Source organism: Pseudonaja textilis, chromosome 10, assembly GCF_049901715.1.
Source record: "Pseudonaja textilis isolate UNSWEBS1 chromosome 10, rPseTex1.2, whole genome shotgun sequence".
Taxonomy (NCBI): Eukaryota; Metazoa; Chordata; class Lepidosauria; order Squamata; family Elapidae; genus Pseudonaja; species Pseudonaja textilis.
Window position 1 is genome coordinate 1,286,403 of NC_141999.1, and position 21,796 is coordinate 1,308,198.

General features: G+C 45.2%; 1 protein-coding gene across 1 annotated transcript; it reads left to right on the top strand.

The window, feature by feature from the left end:
* The first annotated feature begins 2,165 nt into the window (after nucleotides 1-2,165).
* Nucleotides 2,166-21,638, top strand: RNF19B (ring finger protein 19B). The gene is made up of 9 exons (XM_026702758.2): nucleotides 2,166-2,999; nucleotides 11,122-11,327; nucleotides 13,409-13,553; nucleotides 13,888-14,050; nucleotides 14,471-14,585; nucleotides 18,344-18,484; nucleotides 19,006-19,213; nucleotides 19,812-19,943; nucleotides 20,914-21,638. Exons 1-9 carry the CDS (start codon nucleotides 2,260-2,262, stop codon nucleotides 21,371-21,373), a joined length of 2,310 nt encoding a protein of 769 aa, XP_026558543.2. The 5' UTR covers nucleotides 2,166-2,259; the 3' UTR covers nucleotides 21,374-21,638.
* The last annotated feature ends 158 nt before the right edge of the window (nucleotides 21,639-21,796 follow it).

The following is a 21,796-nucleotide window of genomic DNA, read 5'->3' on the forward strand; positions in this document are numbered from 1 at the left end:
TTGGGTGAGTACAGTGCAAAGGGAGGCAGAGCAGGGGTGGGATTCTACTAGTTTGCACCTATTCACTAGAACCGGTTGTTAACATTCTAAGCAGTTCAGAGAACCGGTTGTTAGAGGAAATTACTGGCCTAATCCTGTAAGGAAGGCAGGAAGGAAACATTCTGGTGTTGCTTATAGAAACTGCCTCTCCGTTAACCTTTATTAAATTCTTGGCAGGACTAGATTTCCTGTCTCAGGAGCTTCTCTGGAGTTTTTTTCCCCTCCTTTGCTGGTACCTTGCTGGTGTGGAGTGACCATTAAAGTTACAATGGCACTGAAAAAAGTGACTTATGACCCTTTTTCACACTTACGACTGTTGCAGCATCCCCACAGTCATGAGAGGCCAGGTGAGGAGATGCGTGCCTCGATGTGAGTGATGTTGAGTTGGCCACACTCAGCTAGTCACATGACCATCAAGCCATGTCCACCACCTAAGCCACGCCCACAGAACCAGTTGCTAAAAATGTGAATCCCACCCCTGAGGCAGAGTTGTACATACTGGGGGAGGGTTTGCATTATCTGGAGAGAACCTAAAGGGCAAAACTTAGCAGAGGAATTCCAGGGATTGTTGAGCAGGTCCCAAGCCAAAATTAAAGAAAGGGAAGCCTTGTAGGGAAAAATAGGCAAATATTCCTGAGGAGGTATCAGGATGGAACATCTTTTTTTAAAAAAATTTCTAACCGCAACCTAGCGACTTTCAGGCGGAATGCAGAAGCTCCCCATGTGTCGTCCTGCCTCCTTCCCAGCAGTCACAAGGCAGGCTTTAAAGCCAGAGCCACATGCAACCCCTGTGCATAAGCAAAATGCTACTGAGCGCAAGAAGCAAACTGGCTCAGTTCCAAGAGCAGTAAAAGAGTAAAAGAATAGCAGAATCACAGAGCTGGAAGGGACCCTTGGAGGTCTCTATTTTTTATTTATTTATTTTGATTTGTCAATTGCTTGCAAGATAATAGGTATAAGTAAAACATAGTTATGAATACATGGATACATACAAGAAAAATAAAAAAATATAAAAGAAACAATAGGACAGGGACGGTAGGCACGTTGGTGCGCTTATGCACGTCCCCCACAGACCTCTTAGGAAAGGGGTGAGGTCAATAGGAGACAGTCTAAGGTTAAAGTTTTGGGGGTTTGGGGAAGAAACCACAGAGTCAGGTAGAGTATTCCAGACATTGACCACTCTGTTGCTGAAGTCATATTTCCTGGAATCAAGTTCGGTGCGATTAACCTTGAGTTTGTATCTATTGGGTGCTCTTGTGTTGCTATGGTTGAAGCTGAAGTATTCATTGACGGTAGAACATTGCAATATATAATTTTATATATATAGTTAGATTGGACCGAAGGCGGCGTAGTTCAAGATTTTCTAGGTCTAGAATTTCAAGTCTGGTGGCATAAGGTATTCTGCAACGAGTAGAGGAGTGGAGAACTCTTCTTGTGAAATATTTCTGGACTCTCTCAACTGTGCTAATATCAGATACACAATGCGGGTTCCAAACTGATGAGCTGTATTCAAGTATTGGTATAGCAAATGTTTTGTATGCCCTAGTTAGTGGTATGATATTACCATAGAAAAAGCTACGTAGGATTAGGTTAACAACTCTTAATGCCTTTTTGGCTATGTAGTTACAGTGGGCTCTAGCACTTAGGTCATTAGAGATGAGTATTCCAAGGTCCTTGACAGAGTTTGGATCATCAACTCTGTCAAGGACCTTGGAGTACTCCTCTCTAATGATAATAATGGTCTTCTAGTCCAACCCCGCCCCCTCTTTCAGAAAAACGGCTCTTCGGCCCCCTCCTTAACAGCCTCCAGGGAGGGAGGGAGCGTCTTCACGCATAACAGGTCACACTCAAAGATAAACGATTAAGCGCTGGCCACGCCCTTTTCCCACTCAGCGACGCTCCCCCCTCCCTTCCCGGCTGCACAAGCCGCTCAGAGACACGGGCAGATGCCAAACGCTTCGGCCAACGTCACACGCATGCGCAAACCGCCCAACGGATCAATCTCCCGCGCCCCCCTCCACTCCCCGGGCGAGCGCCTTGAGAGACGGGTAGCCTGCTCGTGGAGGAGGGCGGTGCCGCGCTGATTGCGCAGGCGCCGAGCCCGTTGGCCAGCTCCAGCGAGGGCCGCTCCGCGCAGGCGCCGCTCCCGCTCTGCCCCGGCTCGCCTTTTCCCTCAGAGGCGGTGCCGCTGCCGCTCAGGGCAGGAGAGACGCCGCCGCGATGGGCTCGGAGAAGGACTCGGAGTCTCCGCGCCCGGCGTCCCTCCACGCCGCCGCGCCGCCGGATAAGTGCCCGAAGGGGGGCGGCGGGGGCTCCGGGCCCGGGGGCGGCCGGGGCCGTCGCCGCCGCCGCCTCCTGAGCTTCCAGAGCGTCTTCTCGGCCGCCGCCTCGGCCGCCTCGTCCTCCGGCGCAGGGGTCCGCCGCCGCCGCCGCGCCAAAGCCAAGCCGGAGCCGCCGCCTGAGGCGGGGCTGGAGGAGCCCGAGGCGGCGGCGGCGGCGGCGGCGGCGTCCGAGGAAGGCCTCGCGCTGCCAGCCCCGCCGTCCCCCGCCGCGCCTGCCTCGCCGACCGGAGCCGCCGCCGCCCTCTCGTCCCCGGCGGCGAGCGAGGGCGAGCCCGGGGCGGCGGCGGCGGCGGGCCCCGAGGAGGAAGCGGGCACCCCGCCGTCGGAGCTGGAGTGCCCGCTGTGCCTGGTGCGGCAGCCGGCGGGCAACGCGCCCCGCCTGCTCTCCTGCCCGCACCGCTCGTGCCGCTCGTGCCTCCGGCAGTACCTGCGCATCGAAATCACCGAGTCGCGCGTCAACATCAGCTGCCCCGAGTGCAGCGAGCGGCTCAACCCGGCCGACATCCGCCTGCTGCTGCGCGACTCGCCCCAGTTGGTGGCCAAGTACGAGGAGTTCATGCTTCGCCGCTGCCTGGCCGCCGACCCGGACTGCCGATGGTGCCCGGCCCCGGACTGCGGGTGAGGCTGCCGGCGGGACGGACGGGCGGGCGGGTGGGTGGGTGGGGGGCAACAGGTGAGTCCCCTGCAGCAGCCCTTCTAACAGTCTCGGTCCGCTTCCTCTCCTGCTCTTGTATTCTCTGGGGCCTCCAACCTGGGCCGCCTTAAGCCTGGCGGACTTCAACTCCCACAATTCCCCAGCCAGCCTGTTCGGGGGCTTTTCCAGCCTAGAAGTTGAACTGAAAATTAGGGTTTCTAAGGAGTTTCATTACTGTGACTCTGTTCGTTTTCTCTCCCTGCCAAAAAATGGTAGCTACTCGTTAAGGCAGGGGTCTCCAACCTTGGCCATTTTAAGACTTGTGGACTTCAACTCCCAGAGTTCCTCGGCCACTTTCCTGGAAGTGGAAGTCCACAATTCTTAAAAGTTGCCAAGGTTGGAGACCGTTGCGTTAAGGGACACACAGTTAACCGCAGTTATTGTTTCGTTCCTGATGTTTTTCGTTCTAAGCTCTTTAAAGCGCTGGGCTGGGCTGTGTGTGGTTAATGCTGCTGCTACTTTTGCCTGACAGAATTGTTGTTGAGGTGTGTATACAGGCCACTGTCATCCAGCACTGATGTGTCAGTGTATATGATCTCAGTGGCTTTCCCCAGCATCAGTCACTAAGAAGAGATTCTTTAGGCTCTTTAATAAGTCCTATTTAAAATAGGACAATTTTTGAAAGGGTTTCATTTACTTGAAAGTTTTATCATTAGATATATGAAATGTAGTGCTGTGTGTGTGTGTAAAGCTGGTTTTTCCCTTTGGATGGTGTTTAATTGGAGGAAAGATAGGTATATCAAGTGACTTCAGAGATCAGGGGTGTCAAACTCAGTTTCATTGAGGGCCGTATCAGGGTTATGTTTGATCTCAGAGGGCTGGGTTGGGGTGGGGGTGGTCGGGGCATGGCAAGGGTGGACATGGCCAGCTTGATGTCACTCATTGAGGCTCCACTTTTGACTGTGACGGCTTCCTGCATCCCTCTGCCAGCAAAAACAGAGTGTGCGGCCTCCCCAGGCCTCCGTTTTCGCAGGCAGAGGGCTGCAGAAGGCTGTCGGGACCAAAAACGGAGCCCAGGGTTGGCCTTGCACAGCCCCCACAAGCTCTGTTTTTGCTGGCAGACACACCTGGTCTGATCCTTCACTGCTTCCACGGTGGCCCCATGGGCCAGGTCTAAGCACCCCATGGGCCAGATCCAGCCCCCAGGCCTTGAGTTGGACACCCCTGAGCTAGATGACGAAGTAAGATAAATCCTTCAGAGATCTCATTACTTCATCCTAGTGTCTCTGATTTAAGTTGTTAGGGGAATTACATGGCAGTACTGGGACTGTACATATAAATCCCATTAACAGAAAGTTGAGTGTGGAATAATGTTTTAAGAGAAAGGTTGGAGAATTGGTGGTAGCTGGTGCTAATCATTATCCCAAATATTTTTGTGATATAATCTTGGACGGCAAAGCCTATCTTAGAGGAATTGATGGAGTAGGACAGTGTTGGTGAACCTTTTCGTCACCAAGTGCCAAAACGGGAGCACCTGCGCATGCAGGGGGAGGGGGAATGGCAGAACCCGGAAGACCAGATCCTTGGTACGCATGTGCACACCGGAAACTGGAAGCTCAACTTCCTGGCACGCGCACTGAGGAGCTGCACTCCCAGTTTCTGGTGCTCCCACGCACACGAAGACCAGCTGGCCAGGGCGCATGCATATGCTGGAACCCAAAAGAGCAAGAGGCGTGCCCAGAAAAATGGCTCTGCGTGGCACTTCCGACGCGCGTGCCATAGGTTCGCCATCGCGGGACTAGGAGGATTTCAAGGGGCTATGTGGTGTGGATAAGAATTTTTTGGGGAGCGGGAAATAAGTGAGAATTTCAATGGATACAGTAAAGGTGCCAAATAGTTGTCAGTACATATTTGGGGCGAGTTTGATGTTTTTTCCCTGCTTTGCTTTTAACATTAAGCTTAGTTAATTTTAATTTATCTACAGAATTGGTTGCCCATCTTCAAAATGGCTGGACACGAAGCCACTGATTTGTAGCAATAACCCTAGAAGGAAGGGATCTGAAAAGGGGGGCTCTGATTCCACGTATCACCAACCCCTCATGTAAAACTTAGTGCTTCCTTGTATAGAATTACTTTTCAGCCAGCTCTTGCTCAAATTAGTTTGTCAGTTCTGCTGGTCCCATTCTCTTGGTCCAGGGAAGAAGGCAAGGGCAAACCACTTCCAAAAATGATTCTGAGTAAACTGCAGGGACTTGTCTAGGCCATTGGTAGTGGTCAAGACTTGACTCTAGAGCACCAAAAAGAAAGAAAGAAAAAATAATATAAAATAAATGTAGAGTGCATAAAATTATGTCAAGAGTTCTTTACAAAAGTAAAACTCCTACTAATCAGCTATGATTGGGTTTCTTCTGCAAGTTATGTTTCTAAAATATCAAATAATTCTGTGTCTTTCCCAAAATTACCCTACATTTTCTTATATCCTCAAGAGATATGACAGAGTTAGCCATTTGTCCAGAGTGGTATAGGCTCTCCTGTTAGGGCAAGGGGTTGGACTAGAAGACCTCCAAGGTCTCTTACAAATTCTCTTATTCCCACCAAACAAATGCTGTGAAACTGCTAGCAGACCAGAATGTGAGTCATTGTGATTTGGTTAATCACACAGTTGGAGAATGAGAAATGACCTACTCTTGGCAAATTGTCCGAATGAAATCAACAAGGAGACTTTTGCTTTCACTTCTGTTTTCTTTTAAATCAGCCTCCTTAGAGTTTCTCTGATGCAGAATTCAGGAAGTTCTTTGAACTGGGGTTTCTTCAGGGGTTTCTTTTAAATTATGCAACTTAATATAAAGCATGAGGAGTTATTATTGTAATACATTGCTAAATGTAAATTATTAACTCAGATTCTGTAGGTTTCTGTCAAATATATTCACGTTTTGTGAGCATTGTGGTTCAATAGCCAAAATTTATATCGCTTTTGGAAAAGTTTTGTTATCTAAATACTTCTGAAGTATTGAAGTTTTTCTGTGGAATTTCATAACCAACTGTATTCAGGATGTTCCTGAAATTGATGTTGAAATATCCCCAAACACTGTTTCCTTTTTAGCAAATTTGAGGGATTTTACTAAATTCATACTTAACAGTGGTAATAGATTTTATGCTATACTACTGTAAAAAAAATTTTTTATACTAGTTGCAGAAATGTACTCTAAAGAAATGGCACCTGTTCCTTCATTCAGATGTTTATTTCGCCTGGTCAGCTCAAGGTAACATACCTATATAAATCACCTACCTCAGCCAATACCTTGGGAAATGGTTGGGGCTGACAGAGAGTGACAGGCCCAAAGTATACCTATACATATGCAGTACAAAATACATGGAGATATTACTTCTTATATTTAAGTCATAGTTTTGGAATAATGTGTGGCAGCAGCAATCCTAACATAATAATAGCATGCCAGTTCCATGAACAATGTTTGCCAGTTAGGCTGGTGGTGTGTGTGCTTATATTTGTACAATTTGAAGAGTAACTATGTGTGAAGGTGACAATACATGGTCAAGATATCTGCTGTCTGAAGTCTTAAGGTCTGTTTGTGTTCTTGCTGGGTTCCAGAAAATGCATCTGGTTTTCTTCTCTGCTTATATATTTTATACAAAGTTTCAGAAACCAGATTCTCTTTGAATTACAGTGTAAACATATCCCAAGAAGTATAGTATGGGGTGAAATGACAGCTTCTGCATTCCATCCTTACTATAAGTATCTTCATAAATTGGCAGACTTAGCTATTCTGCCTGGGAAGGTATCTTGCAGACCTAGTGGCAAGAGTGTGTTTCCATGGCAATGCCGTCTTCTGCTGCACAGTGAGATCTGCATACAAATCTCGAAGTAGGTTTTTCTTTGTGGTCAGCTTGTGTTATAGCCTACTATTTATTGGGCTTTTCCTGCCAGAAATATGGGCAGCATTCAGGGCACCAAAATAGCATCTGCATTATTACAGTTAAATGAGAAGATCAGAACGTGGTGAAGTATAGATTATTCAGAAAGCTTGAAAAAACGTAAGACTTTGTGAAGGAACACAAATTCGGAAAGCAACCTCCACTCTTACCAATATGTGCAGGGATCCAGGAAGGCAATATGTAGAATTGAGTTTGCTTTATCGTTCTGGAATGCTGGCTGCTGGGGCTGAGAGAATAGAAAATTAGATGGGAGAATGGAACGTACATGTGGGTGGGGTTTTCTGAACATGCTTTTCTGTGCAAAGTTTGAAATTCCTTTATGCCTTCTGATTTCTCTCTAATATGAGCAAATGTGATTTTGGTTGCACATCAGTCAGAGTTCCCTGTTAATATTCAGAATTGCTCTTATATTGCTTTAAGCTGGTAAGCTGGCTGTCTTTCAGTGCTATTGAGAGCTGAATGATCCGTGCCTCCTCACCTTACTCATACTCTCTTTTTATTCATTATTTAGCTTGTTCTGTACTACTGTATTTTGTGTCCCAATTATGCATTCTGTTCTAAAACCTGTTCAAAAAAAGAAAAAGACACATTCATATTGAGGATCTGCAGTATGGGTCTGAAACTGATGTGAATAGGGACACAACTGAAATGTATAATTTGGGCTATGTATGTGTTTAGCTGTTGAAATCTTATGGTAATATAGGTGGTCTGATCACAGACAAGGAATGAGCAATTTAAAGAATTCCTTTTTTATTCCTGAAAAACTAGAAAGTAAGTCATTCGTATAATACTCTGCCAATACTGTATGCTGTATGTATCATGCTGTACATTGAACTCTGATTCTCAAAGGCAAGACTTGTGAGGTAGCTGTTGTCCTTCATACCTTAATGGTCTGAGATGACTAGAAGGGGATTAATTCTGTTACAGGGATTCTGGTGATAAGGTTCGGAGTATTCGTGCTGCTGAATAATCAAAATCGGTTTGTATCTGTTGGGAGATTAATGAGACTTGTGAAAAGGCAGCACAGAAGCCAGTCTGGATTCCAAACAATTGCTTACACAATACAGTTTTTAAAAAATGTTATTTTATTGAGGAATGGGATACATATGTTAAAAAACCAGAATCCTGAATTTAAACAAGGTACGTAAAAGACACACTACCAAAAAATTCCCTGTATTCCTAGTGCAGTTTCAAGGATTGACTCAGAGAGGAGAAAGGCATTTTATGATATCATTAGCGGTCACTACTGCTTACGCAATTTGGGGAATCTTTTCCAGGACAGAATAATGTTTTTCTGAAATACTTCTATAATTGTTTAGATCTCCCCTAATTGCTTACCTAGCCTGTGAACTCCCTGGATGCAACATCCAGACTTGAGCTGGGAGTGTTCCTGGAGATCAGAAGGGATTCCATTTAATAACTTGCCTTTTGCCCTCATGCTTTTTACTAGTGCTAAGCTTTCTTTCGCATTAGAAATTCTAAGCCATCCTTCATTTCTGACAATCTGCCATACATCTTGACAGGTCACTGTGTGGTGCTTAGCTTTAATGATTCTATGGGCAGGTTTCAGTTGCTTGGACTCCTACAGGATATCAGTCATATAAACCCTCGAAATGTTTGTATTCTTTTGTCTGAGAAACCATAGCAGGGTCTGAATTACACGAGTGTTAACAATCAGAAGAATGAAGAAAGTGCAGCCTGTGAGGTCTCGATCTTCTTGCATGGGCACACATGTATTAGCAGTTCTTCGAATAAGGCACAAAGCATTTTAACCTTTAATCAGCACCCTGATTTAGATTCAGAAATGTATTAATAACCAGTGAAGGTTTACTAAGTCTGCGTAGTATCCGTCCAGAACTAAGCAAGTGGCTGTATTCTGCATGGGTTTAGATTTCCAATTACTTTACAGAGGAGGTCACGTGTAACAGATTTCGTGTGATATGGAGAAGTTGTTATGCTGGGGTTGGAGGGAGGCTGAGAACCATATGTTTTTGCTGGATAGCTGAGCCCCTTAAAGTGGTGGTTTAAGGATGGTCTTGGCTGCTTTTTTTCCCTGAGACAAGCAGTCCCATTTAAAGGGTGTCAGCTGAAGATTAATGCCCCCAGGATAGAGGTCCCCAGCCTTTCTGGCACCAGGGACCAGTTTTTCATAGAAGACCATTTTTCCACAGACCAGAAGTGGGAATGGTTCTGTATGCAGCTGGATCCAGCGCATGCACAGTCACTCACTCTCCACTGGCATGTTCCAGACAGGCCACGGACTGGTCGTAGTCTGCTGCCCGGGGGCTGGGGAGCCCTGCTTAACTCCAGAATTCCTTGGCCAACTCTTGGAGTTGAAGTCCACAAGTCTTAAAGTTGCCACGGTTAGAGACCCCTGCTCTAGGAGACTGATTGGTTATGTGCGATCAAGTCAGTTTTAGTTCTCAACTAGACTGGTCCTTCTGGTCTTCCAATGGTAATTCACTTTGGGGCTGGTTGTTCTCCTCTCTTCTTCCACTTTCCCAGCACTAGAGCCTTCACCAGGGAGCTGGGCCTTGCAAGCGTGTCCAAAGTAAGATAACCTGGGTCATTTGTGCCTTGAGTGAGAACTCTGGGTTATTCGTTTGAAGATCTGTCTGCTTGTTCTCTCGACGGTCCATAGTATTCTCAGGAGTCTTCTCCAGCACCAACGTTCAGAAGGGTCAATAGGTTTTCCTGGCATTTCATGTTTTTTCAGAGTCTGGATGGATTCAGTACTTTTTCTTTCAACCGAATAAGTAAAATTCATGATGCCTACTGCTATCAGAATGCAACACATTGAAAGATATTGAAAGATACATTGAAGAAGTAACCATTTTTAATTAGGATACATTCCTTCCTTCTTGAAATGGCTGAGATACTTTTTCTGCCTCATTATGTTAAAATCAAATTAGGTTTTACTAGTTTTTACAATTTCATAGTACACCTTATTGGGAATAAAGTCCACAGTACTGTAGTCTCATAGCAGCTTCTAAAACTAACCGGTTTATCAGTGTATCAGCTTACATAGATCCCTCAGTTGGAAACTCACTATATGCACAAATGCATCCAACTTATAAATATTTTAATAGAAATATAAATAATGAAGTGAAGCCATAAAATACATTAAATTTTTAGCATAAAAATGCGCTAAATTCCTATTTCAGAAACCAGTATATGTGTTTGATGAATGTGGTGATATGATTGGTTGAATTAAAGGCAAAATTATATGGCATTCCCTCAATAGATTAAATTTTAAAAGCTCTGTAGAAGGGCTCTGCCTAATTTACTTCTAAATAGGCAATAACATCAGAGCTAATCTAGTTTCTTGGAGAAGGACATTATTATTCCATATTACAGAAGCAATTACTGAAAAAAATGTAGCTTCAATTTTTCTAACTGCTTGGTAATAGGGAACTACAAATAATTTTGTTCAAGGTACTCTTATTGGTTCTAGTTCAATTATTATAGGTACTCCTGAAGGTACCTTGATGTCAAATCATATAAAACTTTATAGGTTAAAACCAGTACTTCTTTAAATGGAATAAAATGTATTAGTAACCAGCGTGGGGCCTATAGGACAGGTATAATGCAGTATGCTTATAGTGCCTAATTCCAATTAACGTTTACTTGTATCCCGGCTTTATTAATTTTACAAAATAACTCAAGGTGGTGAACTTTCCTCCTCCTATTTTCCATGGAATAACAACTTTCTGGAGTGAGTTGGGTTGAGAGAGAGTGACTGGCCCAAAGTCACCTAGCTGACTTCCATGGCTAAGGTGGGACTAGAACTCAGTTTCCCCCATCCCATCCATCCCTTAAATCTGGTTTCAGCATAGTTTTTAAAACCTTAATCTGTCTAGTTTTAATATTTTGATTATTTTTCTACTTATTTTATAACTTATAAGCTGTCCAGAGTCACCTTATAGGGGCGAGGGACTGCATAACATTTTAATAATTAAATAATTAAGGCATTAAGGAAATGAGCTGTACGGAACTTTTCCTTCAGTAGAACACGGGATGGACTAGGCTAGACTATCTTACCACTGAATTGAGGAATGGACTGCATGGTGTACATTTGTCCCGTATTATAGTGTGACTTCTCCACAAGATTCTGCTCTTTCTTAACCGACCTGCCCTCTCCTTGCTTCTTAGTTACGCTGTTATTGCCTATGGATGTGCCAGCTGCCCTAAACTGACGTGTGAGCGAGAAGGCTGCCTGACCGAATTTTGCTATCATTGCAAGCAGATATGGCACCCCAACCAAACCTGCGACATGGCCCGCCAGCAGAGAGCGCAGACTCTGCGGGTGAGGACAAAGCACACCTCAGGCCTCAGTTACGGACAAGAGTCTGGTCCAGGTATGTATTTGAGAGCTCCTTGGTCATTGCTACTGTGAAGCTCATCAGAGAGATGATTCTGAGATGCTGAGGGTGTCAGGCATCCCCAGCAACACCAGTGGGCAGCATCTATAGATGCTGTATAATCTTCCACATTAGGTTAGCTGTTCCTGAGCTTTTATTTCCACACTTCTTGTTCTCCTGGTTGGCAGTTGCGAGCAGAGGCAGAGGCAGATTTCTGAAGGAGATTCCCATGATATAATGAGAGTGGAAACAAAACCTTTTGTGAAAAAAGTTGTTCATTAATGCATATAATTTTTCTTGACGAATGGCTTCAAACATGCTATCTTGAATTCCACGGAAGAAATTTATTTGTTACATTTAAATAAATATTGGTTTGAAGCTCCCTTTCTTTTTACTTCGCCGTTCGTTATTGTGCTAAAGTGTACCTACCTACCTAGAATGCCTCTTACCAGTGCTTTTGAGGAGCACATTAGGATGAATCTGGGCAGTAAGGATGTTTTAAAAATCCAGACCTTCTAGTTATTACTAGTTTCCACCTGTTCTATTAAATTGGGCAGGAGGAGCCTGCTCTCGGTCCATCTATTAGGTGTGGTTGTTAGGTGTTGGATTCAGGAACTGGGCCTTTTCTTGCTGCATCTGCCCTGTGGAAAACTGTACTGCCCAAGGTTTGATTGGCCCCAACTCTGCTCCCCATTTGGAAAGCCTTGAAGATCTGGCTCTTTTCACAGGCATGGGTTCCAGGAGAATAGCCAAGCGCAGCACCCTATTAGAAAGCGACGTTTGGGAGTCACTTTGGGTTAGTTAGGTGGGAGAAGATATATTTTTAATATGCCCTCTGTTCATACTGTATTTTAATTTCTATTAATCTCTCAGGATCATATTGGTGAGATGGGTGACCATTTCATCATTCACCATCATTTTAGCCCCTGCCTATCCCCCACACAATGAAGGCCTCCCACGTGTTCCCAGCCTCTGCGGTCCTGAGCTCAAGATAAATAAATAGCAGCAATATAAATGTATGGCTAGATGGAGATTTCCTCCAAAATATATTGTATGTACTTCTCCACAATATATTTGGTTCACTGGATGGAGCTACAAAGGAGGGAAATCCACAGCAGTCTATTGCATGTAGTCTTCGACTTATGACCATAATTGAACCAATAATTTCTGTTGCTAAGTGAAATATTTGTTAAGTGAATTTCCCTCCATTTTATGACCTTTTTGCCACTCTTGTTAAGTGAATCACTGCAATTATTAAGTTAGAAACATAGTTAAGTGAATCTGGCTTCTCCATTGACGTTGCTCATCAAAAGGTCGCAAAAGGGGATTACGTGGCCCTGGGACACCGCAGCCTGGCGGTCAGTTCAAATCAGTCAAATCTGGGTCAGTTGCTAAGTGTCCAAATTTTGATTATGTGACCTTGGGGATGCTGCTGCAACACCTGTGTGTGTGAAAAACAGTCATTAGTGCCGTTGTAACTTTGAATGGCCATTAAATGAACTGTTGTAAGTTGAGGATTACCCGCATTTCCAAGTATTCTTGGTCTGAATCTTAAAAAAGATGGGAGTTTCCCGTAAGACTTAGCATATTGAACATGTATGTCAAGTACAGCTTTGTGTCCTCATGGTGTATAAAAGGCAGAAACCACCTTATAGCAGGCTAAATGTATCCCTGCAGCCAAATGCTCTGTTTTCCCTGTGGCCACTTTTAGGACAGATGTTGCACCGAGGTCGATGTCTCTGATCTTTCTTTAATGAGCACAGGTGAATCGCTGCTGAGCCGTTCTCTTTTGCAGCCTTATCAGAACCTTCCTGGAGGAATAATGTGTTAGATACAGGGCAGTCTTTGAAGTGACTAAGGCTTGATCCTCAGTACGATCAAGCTCAGGGTTTTGTGCTTTCAGATGATGTAAGCTGGACTTCCCTCTTCAGAAAGCGGTGGGCCAGAAAAAGTAAAGATACAAGGAGTCGTCTTCTTCTTTCTTAAAACAAGACAGCTGGTTAAGTTTTGGTTCCTTACTGGAATCTCCTTAATGTGCACAGTTAAGAAGCTGACTGGTTTCCTTTTCACTTTCGCAGCCGATGACATCAAGCCATGTCCCCGCTGCAGTGCCTACATTATCAAAATGAATGATGGCAGCTGTAACCACATGACTTGCGCTGTATGTGGCTGCGAGTTCTGTTGGCTGTGTATGAAGGAAATTTCTGATTTACATTACCTCAGGTAATTTGGTTGGAGACCTTGTTGTTTTGTTTCGCTAGCTGATAATTTGCTTATGCCTTTTTGTCTCCCAAAACCTGCAGCTGTGAAATCACACCATTGCATTGTTCTTTGTACAGCAAAGTGATCCCAATGCAACCATCCAGAAATTATCCTTTCATCCAGAAATTAAAACTTTGGGAGACAGCAAGGGTGGGACGGGGAGCAATTCCGACTGAGGAGCTACTTGGTTCCTATATAGAGACTCTTCCAGCCCTTGGGAAAATAGACTTGATAGAACACTTGTAGCCCTACGTGTGATTCTGAAGACCTGAATTCTCTGTGAAATCTCTTGCAGTCCTTCTGGTTGTACCTTCTGGGGCAAAAAGCCATGGAGCCGTAAGAAGAAGATTCTATGGCAACTGGGAACGTTGATTGGTGCCCCCGTGGGGATCTCTCTGATTGCTGGCATTGCTATTCCAGCCATGGTCATTGGAATCCCTGTTTATGTTGGGAGGAAGGTAAGCATCAGCCGAGTGGCAAGGGGCATTTTATAAGCCCCGCAGAGGGTATCTAATGAAAAAGAAAATTGCAGTCAGCTTTTGCCTTAAAGGTATAGGGAAGCTTGATGTTCAAGAAAAATGTGCCATTAGTAAACTCAATGTCTGTGGCAGGAATGAGCTCTTTGTTAGTTCCATATACATTCAATTAATGATTAAAAAGGAACATCGCTGTAAGCTTTTATGATACTATTGTTTGCCACACTGAGCTGCTATCGATATAGTGACATTTTGATTTCTCTGGGTACTTCAACCTTTTAATTTTTCCTAGAGATATAATGCACATGTCTTCAGTTCTTCAGGAGTGTATAAACAGCTTCTCTGTATTGATAATCTTTTCCAGGTTTAATTCTTCTTTATTCTTAATTGTTTACGCACCAGATTCACAGTAGATACGAGGGAAAGAAGACCTCCAAACACAAGAGGAATTTAGCAATCACGGGTGGGGTAACCTTGTCCGTGATTGCATCCCCTGTCATTGCTGCAGTCAGTGTTGGTAAGATAGATTTCTCTTCTCCCGTATGTGCTAGGGCGCTTGGGCTTTGCTCTGGCAGTTGTTTTCAGAGCGGCTGGGATCCCTGAGCCAGCACAGAAGTTCTGGATCTGAGTTACAGACAAACCTATTTAAAATTCAGAAGCAGTTCTGCAGAGCAATTGCAGGACTTCGTGCAGCTTAAAGAGGTTTTTCATATTTTTCTTTTGGAAGAATTACCATGTTTCTGCCTACATTCCTAGTCAGGGTGTCTGACTCTTTAAGGGGCCATCTCTGACAATTCCATTAGCCAAGTCAGAGGAGCCTTCCTATTGAGCTTTCCCCATTTTTTGGATAATTCAGATAACTTCTGTTCAGTTTAATTGGCAGAAATTATAGTGGGATTACACTGGTTGGTAGGGAATATGTTTAAAGTGCTACAAAATAGTTTTAGAATAGAATAGAATAGAGCTGGAAGGGACCTTGGAGGTCTTCTAGACCAGAACCCCTGCTCAAGCAGGAGAACCCAGCCCATTTCAGACAGGTGGTTGTCCAGTCTCTTCTTAAAAGCCTCCAGTGATGGAGCAGCCACGATTTCTGGAGGGAAGCAGTTCCACTGGTTAATTGTCCTCACTGTTAAGAAGTTTCTCCTTAATTCCACGTTGCTTTTCTCTTTCATTTGTTTCCATCCATTATTTTGCACAGGATGAGTGCAATTGCTACTGTATTTGCTTGAGGAAAGAAACCAGTATGGGCTCTAGCGTCCCCCCTGTTGTCACTTCTTTTGGTAAATCATACACCTTGCCTTGGAGAACGCTCACCTTCTCCTTGGTAAGATTTCAGTAGGAACTCAACCATGACCCCTTTGGCCTCTTCCCCCAACTGCAGCATCTCCTGTTCCTGCTCCACCCTTTCTTGGTATCTCTCTTTGGCCCTGCTGAGAGTTTTCCTTGTTTCCAGTGCCGCTTTTTTGTCTGCCCTTTGGGGTTAGGTGTCAGATGCGGGTCCCTGCTCTGCTGTGCTGTTCCTGAGCGTGTTCAGTGTCTAGAACAGAGCAGGCAATGTCTCCACAGCCATATTAGGGAGAGTGTTTGAGAGCCCTAGTGACCCCTAAAATGGGCAGAACTTGGTGTTGTAAATTAAGGGCTGGGGGATGCATATTAAGCCTAAATAAAAAGAGGCCTAGATTATTTGAAAGAACTGCCAAGAAATGGACAAGTGTGTGTTTGTTGCTCAGTAGTTTTTCCTGATGGTGTAATTGCTCGAACAACAAAAGCAGGTTCCGGGACTGCGTGCGCTTCGTGGCCTAGGACCGGCCACTCCTTATCTAGACAAACCTGAAGAGCAGCCTTGAGAAATATGACAATGAAAGCGCCAAGGAGGAATTTTGCCATGTTCATTTGCCCTTTTCTTCAATCAAACCTTTGCCCCTTAAAACTCATTGCAGATTTTCTTTAGCTGCTTGTTGTTCCATGGGAGATTATTTTGACTATATTAACTTATATAATTATTTAAATAAGTATAACACACAAAAATTACGGCACTGTTAGCATTTTGGCAGCATGCAAAAAAGAAGTAAGCCAAAGAAATTGAAAGTGAGATAAGCAAAGAAAATGAAATATAGTTTATTTACTAAATTTCTATGCTACCCATCTCACATAGAGTGGCTCTGGCCAGCTTACAATTTAATAAAAGGTAAAAATATTGGAAAATAATTAAAATTAGAAAAGTTGAATAGAGACGCTAAAAACCAAGGGGCAGCCTGGATTTTATGCTCTTCTGGATGCTTAATATGCATCCCCCAGAGATCTTCTCTAACCATCAGCCACCCGCAGTGCATCAGGCCCTATAGCAGTGCCAGGTTTTTAGGCTCTTCTGGAAGGCCAGAGTGCGTCTGCGGGGAGGTGGACCTTGCCTCCTGTCCCCAATAATAACGCCAGAGGGCTGGGGCCACAGCAAAAAAGGCGCTTCACCTAGACTCCGCCAGCCGAAATTCTTAAAATTGATTTACCCCAACAAAATATGCTATGCCTTTATTTCCTTGCCAATCACCCTTGTTTTCGTACACCATATGTTGCCTTTTGAACTCATTCTTTTTTCGATATTTTTTTCTCATCCTCAGTTTATGCAGCAGCTGTTATCTGACGTATATTTTTTTTTCTCATTCTCACCACCTTTTCCCCTTTATTCTACCATTATTCTTGGATTTAAGTTTCAACGTTACTGGAATCATCCCCCCGAGATTTTAATGGTTAAACAAATAACATCTATTAATAGAAAAAAATGTCAAGAAATAGAAACATGGAAAATTATTTAACAATCAAATGAGCTCTCTGGATTAAGGGAGGCAGATGGGACCACCAATGCGCCAATTCCTGTGTAACTGAGCTAATGGTGGGGTGGAGCCGGCTGGCTCTGTCCCGGCTACATGCCTAGCACATAGCTGTCATTTGTGGGTTGAGTGCTGTCCAAATGCAGGAGATTCCATAAATAAACCTGTTAATAAGTGATGGGGGGTTATTTTTTGAGCAGAGAGAAAATATGATGGTCTTAAGCTGCAAAAGGGACCCAGTTTTGATCCAGTGCTTGATACATGATATGTCCTACATTTTATTTGTAGACTCTGATTTTTTTTCCTCATTGGAATCCTACTTCTTAGTGAGTGAGGCTGCAGTGCATTGAGGCCGTGGTGTTCTTAGACATACGAAGCTTTGGACTTTAGGCTCTGAAATCTGATCCAAACCATTCTTTTCATGTGCTTTGGACAGCCAAGATCCATTATACCACTTAACATACTTTTTTCTTGCTCTTGTTCAAGACTAGCCTCTCAGAAACTACTTTAAGGTTGTTTCCTGCCTTCTCCTTAACCAGGATTGTTGTTATTTTAAATACTTTTCTGTCATTATCACATAACTGTCTTTTCTGAAATTTGTTTTTTTATACATTGAGAGTTTACCGTCTGTCTGGAAACAGCCCCCCAAGGATAGTAGCATCTATCATGTTTCTTACTACCAAGGCAATCCTGCCTCCATATATAAATGGTGAGGAATGTCCTATCTGAAGCTTTCTTGTTTCTGTGGGTTTCTAAGGCAGAGTTCTCCAATCTTTCCAGGCTGGCAGCCTGTGGGGGGGTGGGGGAAGCGGGGACGGATGGTTTTGTGTGATGGGTAGGAGGCGCGTGTACCCACCACTTGCATGAGTGGGGCTGCACGTGCACCTGTGCCAGCCTGCCACTCACACAGCCCGGTTGAGAATAGGGCTCGGCCCACAGGTTGCTTTGGGGAGGCAAGAAGCCTCGTGTTCAAGTGTATCACTACTAACAGCCAGTTGGAGTACCATATTTAGACAGGGAGGAATCACAGGAAAGGAACAGGGGACGGACACATTATTGCTGTTTTTCAAGTAGCCATCAGTGCAGGTATTCCACCCCAACCATTTCCCACCATTGGTATCCAGAGTTCAGTATGGTCACATCTCTACTGGCAAGAAAGCTGAGGGGCCTTTAGGACAGTCTGGTGATACTCTGTGTGGGAAAGCAGAGATGGACACACATTTACAAGGAAAAAACCTCTCTCCCATGTAAGATAGCAAGCTACTCTATAAGAGAGTACTTGCACCGCATTTGCAACGCATTTGTAATAGGACAGATTGGATTGCAGCCTACCTGAATACCTTTTGTGAACAATTGGTACCAGTTGCTGAGATGCACTACTTTGGACTGAAAAGCTTTCTCTTTCCTGTAGGATTCTTGCTGTTTATTGATAGGCATCCTTTGTTCCTAGGTATTGGTGTCCCTATCATGCTGGCCTATGTGTATGGAGTGGTCCCCATTTCTTTGTGTCGAGGAGGAGGTTGTGGTGTCAGCACAGCCAACGGAAAAGGGGTTAAAATTGAGTTTGATGAAGATGATGGGCCAATTACAGGTAAAAAAGTAGCTTACTCTGGTCATAATTTTTTTTTGGGGGGGGGGGGCATTTGGGAACAAGGAGGGCACAACCGGAGGGCTCTACGGGCAGTTTTGGATGGGTGAGGTGGTTCTTACACAAAACATTTGTAAAAACAAGTAGAGTTCCTACTGTGCAGGTAAAGCATATTCCACATTTTTGTTTACCGCTCCTCCACAAAAATCTTTCTATATTGCCCAGTTACAGCTCTCCAGTACTTATTTATTTACTTGATTTATGTATCTCACTTTTATGTGGCACTAGGCTTTACAATAAACAAAGAAAACAACACCAGAATAAAAAAAAACACAGCAGCTGGGGCCAATCTAATCCATCAACCCCCGAGCCAGGAAACAGGCTCCAAGCCCCCCCTCCCTGCCGGGGCCCCAGCCTCAAACATAAAGCCAGCATTTTACTCCTTGGGGCGTAATTCCAGTGGGCTCCTCTTTCACTAGAAGGGTGCTTTCCATTTTGTGCTTCACCCCCTTCTTCTCGCTTAGTGGCAGATGCTTGGAGGGCACTCAAGAACCCCAGCATTGGCGAGAGCAGCATTGAAGGGCTGACGAGTGTTTTGAGCACCAGCGGAAGCCCCACCGACGGGCTCAGCGTCATGCAGGGCAACTACAGTGAAACAGCCAGCTTCGCTGCCCTCTCCGGAGGCACTCTAAGTGGTGGAGTCCTTTTAGGAGGAAAAGGAAAGTACAGCAGGTAAACATTCACGCCTGCTGCTGTGTGTGTATGTAGGGAGGGCATGTGTGCGTGTATGCATGTGTTCAGGACCATGGAATCTGGGACCACATATAGGTGAAAATATGACTCGGATTGTTGTACGGCGTCCAGCTGAACTAGACCATGATAGAATGGCCATAAATAGCAATGAATTGGCTATTTTTCTGAGAACAGGAAGGCATTTGCAGCTTACCGTTGAATTGGTCCAGGGGCGGGAGAGCAGGGCTTGAGCCAAATGTTTATGACCATTTTTCCTTTGTTCCCCAAGTGGAATGCAGACTCTCCTCCTGAAAACTGCGAGAACTGTGGAGAAATTGCCTTTGGGATGTTGAGAAAAGTGCTGCTGCTGCATGCTGGGAAAATGGGGGGTGGTGGCTGGCACAGATAGGATGGTGCTTCTTAGGAGCAAAGCCTACGCTCATCCCAATGGATAATGTGAACAAAAGAACCTTAAAACTGAGCCATGGGATATTCAGGTCTTGTGCGTGTCTCCACTCGTGGTTCTCGTGATCAGAACCACCTTCTACCTGAGTGGGTTTGGGACACATCCTTAGGCCTCTTCCTTTCTCTCGGTCAGGCTTGAAGTGCAGGCTGATGTGCAGAAAGAGATCTTTCCAAAGGATTCGGTCAGCCTCGGAGCCATCAGTGATAATGCGAGCACACGAGCCATGGCTGGCTCCATCATCAGTTCCTACAATCCCCAGGACAGGTGAGCCGATCCAGCTAGGAGTGCAGGGAGCTAAAAATCTGTCCTCTTTAGAGAGATCTTTTATACAGCTTGGTTTTGTCAAAAGGGCATTATTGTTTTTGCTATGTTCGGCTAGAAAACACATGCGGATTCCAACGTGTGTGTGTGTGTGTGTGTGTGTGTTGAAGATTACTAAATTCTGCAAGTCAACTAAAATAGGAGAAAGCTTCCTAAACTATGTAGTGGTTCACATGCTGGGTGTATATTTCATTATTCTGTCCTTTGAGCAGAATCTTATGAGTAATAGATTAATCTGAGCGAGCCATTCAGCGGCAAGACTTCCGGTAGTAGGAAGGGCTGTGCACAGAGGGGAAGTGAACGTTGCATGGGGTGGTTCTCCCTCCCCTTCGTGTGGTGCCCATGCCTGAAAGGGCAGAAGATGCAGAGCATCCAAGAACTCAAGCGTGGGAAGAAAGGGAGGGGTCTGGTTTGAGGCCTCAGCTGGTGCTTGTGGATAGCAGATAAAGGGGTGCTTTGGCAGTTATTGGCAGGGCATCACTAAGGACCCTCTGTATTTTTAATTCTTTTACTTGAAAAATGTCCACATTTATATTTAATTAAAAGAAATAAATAAATTGGAAGTTTAAAAATGGAAACTGCAGGTTGGCCATGACATGTTTGCTCCCCAAATAGAGGATGGAAAGAGTTGCCCTCCGTTGGAAAGCGACAGTGCCAGGGCGAAGGGGAATCCACCGTGTGTGTGTTCTTGCTCAATTAGCTGTCCATGCCCTGGGAGGCTTTGATGGAGGGAGGGGGTCACTCTGCACTGCTCCCGTAACACATTAGGGGTGGGTGGGCGCTACGCTCACTCCTGTTCACTTCCTGCCTCTCCTCATAGTAGCATCCGTGTCCCAGGATAAGACAAGATCATCTTAAAACTTATCAACCTTGTTGGTAACATGGAGCTTCACACGGTGCCCTTTCCCCACAGAGAGTGCAACAACATGGAAATCCAGGTGGACATAGAGACCAAGCCCAGCCATTACCAGCTTGTTAGTGGAAGCAGCACCGAGGATTCCCTCCATGTCCCCACCCAAATGGCCGAAAACGAGGAGGAGGAAGAGGAGGAGGAAGAGGAGGAGGAGGAGCAAATATGCAACCACCAAAGCTGTGAGCAGAAGGACTGCGCGGCCAGCAAGACCTGGGACATCACTCTGGCACAGCCCGAGAGCATCCGCAGTGACCTGGAGAGCTCGGACAGCCAATCTGACGATGTGCCCGACATCACCCTGGATGAATGTGACTCCCCCTTCCCCCAGACTGCTGCCTGCCTCCACCCGCCCAGTGCCCGAGGGGCTGGGAGCCCAAGTGCCCGCATTGGCCACTGTGCCCAAGCAGACGGGCACCGGCCAGAGGAGAGAACGCTGGAGTGCCTTGAGGCCCGAGGGTGAAGCCCCTTCCCGACCCCCTCCTCGGCTTTTGCTCCTGGTTTCCCGGGTACCTGCCCTGATCCGGGCTCTGGGGACACGGCTTTTCTTACCTGGGGATAAAACCTCAGTTTTCTTTTTTTTTTTTTAATTTATTGATTTAAGCGCTTGGTGATGCTCAGTGAGTTCTGTAAGAGTGTACATACATGTGTGCGTGTATATCGTATGTTTGCCAAACACACACCTAAAGAATGCCTTTAATAAATATTCCTGTTTCATTCTCATTGGATCCCGTTTGCCCATGGAATAATCTCTCTGGGTTTTCCCTCAGGCCCGTCTCTGCTCCTGAAGCTCATTCCTTGAAACTCCCTCCCTTCGCAGGCAGGGGTCCCTCGGGCCACCACTGCTGCTGGGGAGTCAAAACATGCCTATTTGCTGCCCCCTGGA

Bases quoted from the DNA above. Each gene is read 5' to 3' on its own strand.
- RNF19B (XM_026702758.2), top strand. From the start codon at position 2,260: ATGGGCTCGGAGAAGGACTCGGAGTCTCCGCGCCCGGCGTCCCTCCAC. The intron at 3,000-11,121 runs GTGAGGCTGCCG...CTTGCTTCTTAG, and splicing joins TGCCCGGCCCCGGACTGCGG to TTACGCTGTTATTGCCTATG. The intron at 14,051-14,470 runs GTAAGCATCAGC...TTTACGCACCAG, and splicing joins CTGTTTATGTTGGGAGGAAG to ATTCACAGTAGATACGAGGG.